Source organism: Cnephaeus nilssonii (assembly GCF_951640355.1).
Source record: "Cnephaeus nilssonii genome assembly, chromosome: 10".
Classification (NCBI taxonomy): domain Eukaryota; kingdom Metazoa; phylum Chordata; class Mammalia; order Chiroptera; family Vespertilionidae; genus Cnephaeus; species Cnephaeus nilssonii.
In genome coordinates, this window is record NC_137081.1 from 16473874 (window position 1) to 16486000 (window position 12127).

General features: G+C 35.0%; 1 protein-coding gene across 3 annotated transcripts in view; it reads right to left on the reverse strand.

Moving 5' to 3' along the window:
- Nucleotides 1–12127, reverse strand: part of ERBB4 (erb-b2 receptor tyrosine kinase 4) — a 932247-nt gene that overhangs the window by 140213 nt on the left and 779907 nt on the right. For all 3 annotated transcript variants that reach the window (XM_079783180.1, XM_079783179.1, XM_079783181.1), the window contains exon 20: nt 8356–8541. In XM_079783180.1, the coding sequence (XP_079639306.1) occupies nt 8356–8541 (186 nt within the window). The remainder of the gene's footprint in view (nt 1–8355; nt 8542–12127) is intronic.

Sequence of the window (12127 nt, forward strand, 5' to 3'; positions counted from 1 at the left end):
AAAAAAATTAATCTCTTTATTTTAATTTAAATTAGTGAAATGTCATTAAATGGAGTTTAGCTATGTCACTAATACTATGGCTTGCAATTCCAATATTCCTCTTCTATTTTACCTTTATAAATTATAATAATTTCTGTGTCAAAACATACCCAAAGAATGTATTCAGTATACTAGTATTGGTATTCATAAACTCCTAAACATATTAAATATCAATTACTATATTATTAAATGTGATAAGGGCCGATTTTTTCTTTTTAGGAATGTTAGTACTATTCTCCCTTTTCTCTAGACTATTTATTATTTTAAAATTGGATACATTAATTTTATATATATTATAGACTTTTGTGAATATAACTGAGGTGACATCTACATATAGAGTCTGGTCTTGACCATAGACAAAAATTCAGTGCTCAGTTCATGAGTTTAATTGGCATAAGATACTCAGATTTTAACTTAATATTATTTGTGCAGAAAAGAATGGCTAGATTAAATGGGAAATTACATTTTCCTGTCACTGCATAGCTGCTGCTAGAGAAAAATGGAAAAGAAGAAAGAAGGTAAATGAAGTCTCTGCTCATGTTACACATTCAGGCCTTAAGGAAAACGCTGCATCTGTGCATAGAAGAATGCATTTTTTGACACAGGAATCTGCTCTTCTTCCAATCATCGAGAACTACAGTGTTGAACTGAGAAATATTCTTCTCTCTTCACCCCTCCACTAACTCCCACTGCTGCCAATAGTTAAAATAAAACAAGTTTCATAGACACCTCCCAATGGCCACAAAATGTCAGGTTTCACAACAGAATTCTCATTAGTGCGAAAAGTAATTTGGGAACAAACATAGTAGAATGTAAAATTAAAAAAAAAAAAAGTTGGAGGAAATCTATTAAACTGGCCTAAAAGTCACACTGACCTTTGAGTAATACTTTTTTTAGAAACCATAAATGCTAGAATCAATCTATTAGTAAAATTATGACTGTGAGACTTTTATTTATAGGCAGAATCTAAATTATTCTAGTTAAACATATTAGACTAGTTTTTATTCTTTAAAATATGGAATGGTTTTTATTTTCATTTCCTTTTGGAAGGATTTTAAGATTGGGTCAATTTATGACTTAATCAGGCAATGAATCATCTTGAAGTATACCATGGACCACTGACATATGTTTTTAGAATTATCTCTTTAACTAGTTTCAATGGTAAACTACTGAGAAAGAAAGCCATTGGGACCCTACATCTGAATTAAACTGCAAATCAATTAGAGCTCCCGAAGAAATCTGACAGTAAAGTAAAATAGGCCAGCAAAGCCCTCAGGAAGGCTGCAAGATTTTGAAAAATAGTAGCTTATATTCAGACTTTACAAATACAGTAAAAACAGAAAAAAAAGAAAAGCTGCAAGTAATATTTTCCTTAGAAAGGAGTCAGGAGCTTATAGTACAGTAATAGGAAGTCAACCCGATATTAACTTTTTCTAGCCTGAGATTGAAAAGCTAGAATTTACTCTTTGGTCTCCTCAGTAATAGACTATATTAGTCAAAGAATTACAACTGACCTCAGATCTTTGCCAGGTCACTGATGGTTCCACATGTTTTTAATATTACAAATAATCCAACAAGAAAATTAGAGGTCATGATAATGGAACGTGTATAATAGCATCTTAGATAAATGTGTAGGAGATCACATGAGGATGGAAGGCTCAAGTCCTTTCTTCTAAAAATCAGAAATACTAAATATTAAACAGAAGATTATGTCCTCCTACCTCAAGTATGGTCTAAGAACAAATGCTTGATCTTTTATATTTGAGATTTAAAAATTGAGTATTTTTTCAATGACATCATTAGGGTGTTGCAACTATAAATGCGTATCTTTCTTATTGTTTTCATCTTAGATATTATCCAAAATAACACATAGTGTACATGCCTACTTTTTGCTAAGCAGTATTTTAGTAGGTTACAAATATTATCTTATTCTCATAATTACTCTATAAAGTATTATTACTGTATCAAATTTTAGAGGGCACAGAGAGATTAACTTACTTGTCTAAGACTACACAGCTGATAAGTGGTGAAGGTGGAATTTGAACCTATTAAGTCTGGTTCGTGAGTCTGTATGCTTAACAGAAACTAGTGCCAAACTACAAATTTTAAATTCTTAATGTAGAGTGTCACTTGTTATCATATTTATACTACAAAATAATTCACAGAACACCTTTGAGCTTCCTTTATTATAATATTGTATTAAAAAATCACAGGTTGAAAAAATTCCCATATGAATGAATATCCAGTATGTTTTCTTTAAAATGTGACACAGATGCTAATGATAAGGCAGTAAAAATTTTCATGAAGACAAGTATTATTTATGATAGAATCTTTTCTATTATGGGATTAATGCTGTCACAACTACAGATAAAATGTCAGGCTCCTCACAACTCCTCAAATTCACAAGTCCTATTGGAGGAGAGTGAGTGCCTTCAAGCTGCAGTGATGTGTGTGCGCGTACGTGGTGTGTGTGTGTGTGTGTGTGTGTGTGTGTGTGTGTGTGTGTGTGTGTTTGGAGAGGAAAGTGCAGATTGTTTTACAGGCCTGGCTCAGGCATCAGTTACCTGGTATAGAATCCAAGCATCTCAATCTATTGTTTTTATTAGGACTTACCTTCACCCATTTTCCTCATCTATCAAGTGGGAGAATATGGCATTATTAACTATAACAGGGAATACAGACAGCACTGAGCAGATGCTATGAATGAAAGACATGCTTTATCTACATGAATTCAATAAATATCAGTGTTATTCACCATGAAGCTTTTCCACTGTTAACTCAAATACACTTTTCAGAATCTGTGAAATTGTCTTGTAAAAAGCTGTTTGCACAACTTGTTAGTAACAACTGTGAAAGAAGAAATTGTCACTATTATATGTCTGGCTTCATAAAGCACTTGGAAGGCATTGTTAAATAATAACATGTTCTGCTCTGCTTACCAAGTTAAAGCAAGTTTCAAATGAACCATGTGCAGAGGAAATATAGCTGCATATAAGAAGCAAGCACAAAATGTTGGTGTTTAAATTTGTGATTTCTATTGCATAACCTTTTTAAAAAATTTATTTTCTATTGATTTCAGAGAGGAAGGGAGAGGGAGAGACAGAAACATCAAAGAGAGAATCATTGATCGGCTGCCTCCTGCACACTCCACACTGGAGATTGAGCCTGTAACCCGGGCATGTGCCCTGATTGGGAATTGAACCATGACCTCCTGGTTCATAGGTCAATGCTCAACCACTGAGCCACACCAGCCAGGCCATTGCATAACCTTTGGTAGAATAATGAACCAAGGGAAGAATGGAAAAAAGCCTTGAAATATGGCCGAAATATTTTAAATACTTTCTTAAATGTAAAAACAGATTCGTGATTCTACTGTTCATTTATTAGTGTGAATTTAATCAAGTTACTTAAATTCCCTGTGACTCTATCTGTGAAATAGACATAATGATCCCTAACCTGATAGATCTGAGATGAGACTAATTAATTAATAACATATACAGCTGTCTTCACAGAGAGTAAGTGCTTAATATTAGCTATAATTCGTATTTCTTCCACAAACAGTTAAACTTTCCACTGGGAGATTATAACACAAATATCAATGGTTATTTCACAGCACCATCTCCCCTCCTCCCAGCTTTGTCAACCAAAAAAAAAAAAGGGGGGGGGGGAGGATGCAGCCCAAATGGAAGTGGGTATTGGAGTAAATAGGTTGATATTTCTCTTACTTTCATAGTCTCTTTGGGTGAGAATTGAAAGCAAAGAAAAAGAAGCCACTAAGTTATTGAAATAGCTATTTATAAAATACTCATCTTTACTCAGACTATGCTACTCATATTTTACAGACATTTCTAAAACAGCTCTCTGTTTCATGGTTTTCAGGCTATAACTAATAAAGGGGATTGTTTTTAAACACTCTATGTTCTAGGAGCTGAGCCAGGGACCTTCAGTAGGCTATTTTATTTAATCTGTGGAAATCATTATGAGGAAGCGTATTTGTTTTTTATTGCTGTAAATAATAACCACAATTTTAGGGGCTTGAAACAAGACAAATTTATTTTCTTACAGCCCTGGACATCAGAAGTCCAAAATCAGTTTCACTGGACTGAACACAACGCGTTGGTAGGCCTGGGCTTCTTCTGGAGGGTCTAGGGGTGAATTGGTTTCCTGCCTTTTTTGGTTTCTAGAAATAGAATAAATTCTTCAGTTTGTTGCCCTGTCCTTCCTCTTCAAACTCATCATCCAAAACTGTTTCCAACTTGGTATCTCCTCTCTCTTACTCTGGCCCTTCTACCTCCCATGCACATATAAGGTTCCCTGGGTTACACTGGGCCCACCTGGGGAATCCAGGATAATCTCCCCATTTTAAAATCCCAATTTTAATCACATCTCTGCAGTCCCTTTTAACCTGTCAAGAAACATTAATAGATTCTGGGGATAGTACATAACATCTTTGGAGATAAGGGGTTGATTTTCAGTCTACTGAAGATAGACACTATTCTACTTATTTTGCAGATGAGAAAAAATATAATAATTGTTAACTCCATTTGAGAAATACAATTCAAAGAGACTGATACCCAAACTCACCAAACTAAAAGTGGTCATTGACATACTAATGTAGGTCCTTCTGACCCTAATGCTGTTTCTACTACACAATTCTGCCCCCAAAGTAGAAAAAAAAAAAAAAGATGAAGGAAAGGTTCCTTCTTTGAGTATATTTTAAAATGTTTTATTGGTTAAAATATTTGTTAAATTTTTTATTGAATGGCTACTATATACTATTAAAAAAGACTCAATTTTAGATGCCGAGAGGATATATGAATCAGACCTAGTCAGCCCTAGTAATCCCCTATTTTAGCCACATATTTCAATGCCTATAACTCCTAATTCTACATCTACAGTCCTGGACAAATTCAACTATCTAACTGACAACTCCAGTTTTGTGGTTTATATAGTTTTTCAATTTGCCATGTCTGGAACTGAACTTTGGAATCCGTTCCCTGCAAATAAGTTTAATCTCTCAGCCTTCTCCACTTCAGGAAAGCATCGCCCTGCTTCTCTCCCTCATAGCCCACAGCTAAAAAATAATCAAATGCCTGAAATTTGTCTCAAAAATATATCCTGATTCTATTTATCTCTCATTATTTTCATTACCCCCACACTTCTATCTGGTATCTTCATTTCCATTCTTATATTGCCTCAATCTATTTTCCATACATAAACTCCTCTGAACATAAATTGGATTATGTCAATTCCACGGTAAAATACTTCAACAACTACCTATGACATCTCAGGCATACTTTGTTCTGTTTAGGACATTTGTGTGCCTGTTGTCCTGGAGTAACTAGTAATAGAGCCTCCATTCACTTCTAACATTCTTCCATTTAGATAATAATTTACATAGCCACCATATATTAGGGCTTTGTGTAATCTTTTCTCTGCTTACAATTTCTTCCCAGAGCCAAAGCCTTTTTCCCTTAGGACTCATTGGGGCCTGCCCTGGAGTCTCCCCCATAATTACTTTTCTTCAAAAGCTGAGCCACAGTGTTTAATCCTATACTTAATTGTTTTGTTTGTTGAATGTCTGTTCATGCTATTAGGGTATACGGAGAGAAGCAGACCCATGCTGATGTTGTTTACCCATAGACACTTCAATCAGCATAGAACCTGGCACATGGTGGGTATCCACAAAATATGGATATTGAAGGATTAATGGCTAAGTAAACTTGCCATATAGTCAGGGAGTTATGTAAACACACAGTATGCCATTTAAATAATAAAAATGTGTTCAAGACACCAATGACCAAAACTAATACAGAAGAGGAAGAATTACTTCTGTTTAAAGAGAGGTTGACTAGGGAAGGCACCATAAGGGGCGGAAGCCCAATCGGTGCTGATGAATGAAAAAGAAACGATGAGAAAAGATTTCCAAGTAGAAGAGATGGCATTTGCAAAGGCAAAAAGGTTTAAAACAGTGATTATTCAGGGAACTCAAAGCAGTTTCTTTTATTAGAGTATACAGTCTTGCATAAATGATATATTAATGCCATGTATCCCTAAGGACAAAACCTAAATTATGGAAAACACTGCAGGAAATATAGAGAAGCACTAAGAAATTTGAAACTTAGCTTTGTTTTCATGTATAGTGCTAGGATGCTTTGAGAATTCTTATTGCATATTTAGCTCACCTTATGAATTATAGACATTCTTAGATAAGCAAATCACTTTTTGAAGAGTTATATTTGAAACTTCATTACCATAAAGAATCCTCCCAGTAGTGAGTTTGTCATGCAATATTCACAAAATTATAATACATAATCCATAAGAAGCTATATTGAGATTTATGGTATATAAAACTAAACTGGGATTTTCCTTCAAATAATTCTTTTAGTTTTCATTTTAAGAGTTACCTCAAATTTCTTCTTTGAGATATGTATTCCTATTCATTCTTTGATTGCAAAAAAACAGGCTAAGACTACTAAATTAACACTTTCACATTTACATTAGACAACTGCAAAGATGACTATAACTGTATAATTTATAAAATATCAGGTCATATTTAAAAAATATATTTTTATTGATTTCAGAGAGGAAAGGAAAGTAGAGAGGGATAGAAACATCAATAATGAGAGAAAATCATTGATTGCTGTCTCCTGCATGCCCCACACTGGGGATGGAGCCTGCAAACCCGGCATGTGCCCTGACAAGGAATCAAACCATGACCTCCTGGTTCATAGGTAGATGTTCAACCACTGAGCCATATGGGAAATTGAGTCATATTTTAATGTAAGAGTTGAAACAGTGAATTAAAACTCAACTCAGGGGTATATATCTAGAAGGAGAAATTTCTCAAGAAATATTCTTGGTATAGATAACCATAAATGGTTTCCTAAACATAAAAAAAATGTATACCAGAAATTGAATACTGGTGGACTGCAGGACATGAATGCTTTATTTGACTCTCAGAGCAGTTCAAAGTTTGAGTCAAGATTTAAATTTGGAGAAGTCACATAAACCATCCAGTTCTAGTGCCTCTTTAAAAAATTGAAAACTGAGAATACTGGTGGTAAAACCAGTCTCCTACAGGGGAGTAGTTGCTCTTAAGTTCATCAGAATCACCTACCCCATCAGCCCAGGTTCTGAAATCCAGACCACTTCCCTCATGTATGTTACATACCTGAAACCTTGTGCCAGACCAATAAAACCCCCAACCATTAAAGACCAATTAGCATTATCAAAATGTCTAGGAATGTATTAAAATTTTCACATTTTGTAATACTGATAATAACATGTACATACTATTTTCAAAAATCATCTAAAGATGGGACTATTAAGACATTTAATCTCTTCTTCTTTGGGTTTTGTTTTTTCACTAAATAGCACCAAAACAAATAAAAAGCCAAACAAGTTCAGGATATATCTTCAACACAGGATATATCTTAAAGCCGATCTCTGTGAGGACATAGGGACCATGAATCCCTCTTAACACCCTCCTGCAGCTGAACCTATGACTTGGTTGTATTTTTTCAGATTTTCAAGAAAAATTTCACTTCACACAATTAAGTGAAATTTTTAAATCATGGAACTAAATAATGTACCAAAAATGCATTAAAAAGCTCCAGAACATTATATTTTTATTTTTAAATCATGGAACTAGATAATGTTCTGGAGCTTTTTAATGCACCAAAAATGTTAACAAGTTGCTATACTCATTTTTTAAAAAAGATTCACCACTCCACAAACAAACTTTTCTGGACTGGGTCCTTTCCATGTCATTTTTATATTGCTTTCCTTTTCTTTTATATGCACAGCAAAATGTTTTATTAAGATATCAATTTGTATTTTTATGCTTGCCTCTTCAGAATAAATTGAAAAATCTGTGTGTTTCTGTCTGAGCTCTCTTTGAAAGGGTTTTTAAGGGCTTTTGTGCAGTAGGACCTGAAATTGCAATTCCAAGGCACAAGCCTCACTTAGGTTTTGTTTGAGAAATTCACATATTTCTCTGGCAGTGGAGGTGAGGGTGAAACGTGATTTCCTTTTCCTTTTCCTTATCAAACACAGGTATATGCATTTTCCCCCTGGCTGGTGAGCTATTCCTTTTGTCATCTGGTCACTATAACAATCCAAAAATATATAAATATATCATGCCTTTGATCAGTGGTTTGAATATAAATACTTCCCTATACTATATCTTTTAATTGCAAGCATAATATATTTAAATAGATAAAAAATCTGACATGTTTTCAATATCGAAACAGTTCTAGGTCAGGAAATATAAAGCTAGAAAGATCATTTTCACAGGAAGGGATGGGCACGTACCTTAGCTATCTGGACACACCAGTTAAGCAGTAGCTGTGAACCAATGTTATCCTTGTGTTCATGGACATAATCCAACAGGCAGCCATGGGGCATAAGCTGTGTCACCAGCTGAATAGTGGGGCTCAGACACACCCCCAATAACCGGACTAAATGTGGATGGTCCATACTTGCCATGATCAGAGCTTCCTGTAAGAGAAAATGTAACACCATCATTTCAATTCAAAGTTCTTTACAAATACAGTTAGTTGCACTGCACTAGTGGTGCTGATAAGGATTTTGAAATGCATTCTCACTTAAGAGGTCAATTAAAAATGTTGCTATTATATTCTTAGTGATTTAATTCAAGTAAAATTAAATAAAAAATAAACACTACACATGTATCAAAGTAGAAAATATTTTAGAATAAGTGAATATGAATTGAATAGCAGTATTTTCTCTTTTGTAATACAGAGTATATTAATTGTTATTTACTGCCAAATAAGTTGAAATGGAATCCTGCCTTATACTATGGTTTTTCACCTTTGGTCTTTGGTTCTAGAGTACAGTAATTTATACAAATACAGTTATTTACATGTATAGTAAAGTGATCCAAACTTAAGTCACCCATTATTCATAAGCAATATACCTATTGTGTATTTATGTGAAAGAATAAACATTTTAATAAACACTTTCTCCTAAGTTTGCCTTAACTCAAATTTATTTTCAAAATTATAAGTGACATCTTATTCATAGAATTATAAAATTTGAGAGCTAGCTTGAGACTAAAAATATTGTCTATTCCAAATTCATTGAATAGGAAACATTTCTATTTTTTATCATAATTATCAGGGCACTTTTGCTTAATGGATATAGATTTTAGAGCAAACTAAATGAGTTTCCAATGAAAAGTTATTGAAAATATCTTTACATGAATTTGAAACAGATATGACATTACACACACATACCCCCCCCACACACACACAGGGGTGTGATACATATATGACAATTATTATCATCAGTTTACCTATATGAAGGTTTGTTCATTGTACTTGAACAATTTCTGTAGCTTAAAATTTTTTTCAAACCAAAAAATTGAGGACAGAAAGCTATAGTGGACTTCTTTTTAAGATGGAATAGCATACTGAATACACTCATTTACTTCCATTTGCCCTCAATTCCAATTTAGTATCAATAAAGGAATTAATAAAAAGCCAGAAACCAAATATCACACAGATGAAGCAATAAGGAAAGAATACTAGAAGTAGGAACTGGCGTGGCAAACATAAGAAATCCGAAGCCTAACTTGGCAAGGGGAACACTGAGAAGAAATCCGATTTACATCACAGGTATACACAGGCGAACACCATCAAAGGCTCAAGGAGTGTTAGCACCATAAACCTCTGTAAGCTGAGCAGGAGGGCATGCATGACTTCCGAAAGATTGCATCCAAGTACATTCAGGAACAACTTGGACTACAGATCTATTTCTTCCCTCCATCCTTAGGAGAGACTAACAAAAAGGATTGTGAAGTGTACTATTAGGCACAATAGAAAGAGAAGGACTCTGACAAAAATGCTAGACTTATGTAAATTAACACATGTTGAAAATCGGGAGCACTCTCTAGTTCCTTCTTCCAGATGGAGCCGTGGCTTCAAAATCCTGAGGTTTGTTTAAAACTTGCATTCTATACCCAGGAAAATGTTAACGAGGTGAGTAGATAGATATACAGACATGTTCAGACATATCTGTTCTCAAAAAATATTATCTCAAGTGCTTCCTTTCTCTGTTAGATGTGTGTATTAAATAAAGAGTACATTAAATTGAGGAAACAAGGAAATGGCAGTGATGGAATATTTCAGAATAAAGGATGTGCAGCAGAATGAGATAACAACGTTCAGTCTGGAGTAGAACATGTCACTCTGGAAAGGTGATCCTAGAAGATGGAATTGATAGAATACCTAATGAGATTAAAGTACATTAAGAGTGCCCAGCTGGTGTAGCCCAGTGATTGAGCATAGATCTCTGAACCAGAAGGTCATGGTTCAATTCCCAGTCAGGGCACATGCCTGGGTTGTAGCTCAATCTCCAATGTGGGCATGGAAGGCAGTCTATCAATGATTCATCATTGATGTTTCTATATATTTTTCCCTCTCCCTTCCTCTCTGAAATCTGAAAGTACATTAAAAGCATATCCACTTTTCTAGCAAAGGGGAAAATCAAACTCAAATTAGTGATAGATATACAGAAAAATAAGCAAAAGTAAAAAAAAAAATTAATTTGATGTGAAACCAGAATTCCACAAGAAAATAATTTTATTTACTACAGAACACAGCTGGAAATAGTTATATAATCATAACGTAAACACAAAATGCTGAAATAAGCAAACATCATATGACTAGATTGGAATATGAGGAGCAGAGAGGTACACTATAGCAAGGTGGTGATGGAAAGCGTGTAAAAGGTATATTTCTATTGTTTTAGTGAAAAGTTAATACTAGATGATGCATAAAACCGAAAAAAACAAGAGTTGACAGTATAAACATATTATTTAGATATATGGAGTTATGCTACAGGAGAAATTGCCAAAAAGTTGAAAGTGATTGCTTTGATCTATGGAAAACGGGGTCGGAGAAGGGAGAGGTAGGTAGCTAGAGACTGCTGTTTTTCATCTTTAGCCTTGAAGAAGTACTTGGCTTTTACTGTTATTATCTTAAAGCTATTTCTGAGGCTATTATTCACTTTTAACCTCCACTACTATTTTAGTGTTGTTGAGTTCAGTTGAGTTTAAAGGTTATTCACAGTTATGGGGTCTGTCTGGTGGAGCATATATAAATTTACAGAATCTAGCCAGAATCTTAGGTGAGGTGTAACATTTTACAGATTTTGAGTAAGTAAGGGTGGGACAGTATGGGCACATGCCGGGAGAAAGGAGTGATTCAGGTCCACACAGAAGAAATAAGCTGATAGGATGGCATCAGCTTTACTCAAAGAACTTTGTTTTAGAGCCAGTTTTGCAGAAGCTGAAATTGTCATTTCCCAGATGCTTCCAAGTACATTAGGTCCTCCAGTTCCCCTTTCCTGAGACACCCCAGGAACCAGGTGAGTCATAGAACACCGGGGAGAACACAGGGAGAGCACCAGCTCCTATGCTTCCTGGCTGAGACCACCACCACCACAACACCTTGAAGATGGGAAGCCCAGAGAGGCATCACCTCTGGCAAGGGCACTGGCATTCTCAGGTGGTGCCAGTGAACAGTACCAGGGGCAGGACCTCTCAGCGGCTCCACCTGGGGGAAAGAACTGGTAACAAAGGACAAGGACTCTGTAGATACCACAGAGTGACTGAACTGGGAGACTGGTTTATGAGTGTGTATGAGACCCCCAGGAACTTCCCAAACTCTTTGGGAAAGGCTCACTGGAGACTGGAGTTTCTGCAGAATCAGCAAATCCAGAAACTTGAGTTATTACTATTGATATGGCCCCATCTAGATCAACATTTTGGTTTTAATTACTGTATATTTCAGTAAACATGTGACGTAAAGCAAACGACTACGGTTATAGGAGAGTACAAAGAAGAATGACAGCCAAGTTAAATGACCTGTTATGCAATCAGTAATAAGATTAGTTGATTAATTCAACATTAATTAATATTAAAAGTGTAAGTCAGAGGGTTCCTGTGCTGAACTGTGATACGCACACATAGAAATATGCACACGCACCAACAAATAAGCAAAACATGCCATCAAATGAATATCGAACTTAGTCAAGTACCGAATTAAATATTTCATTAGCC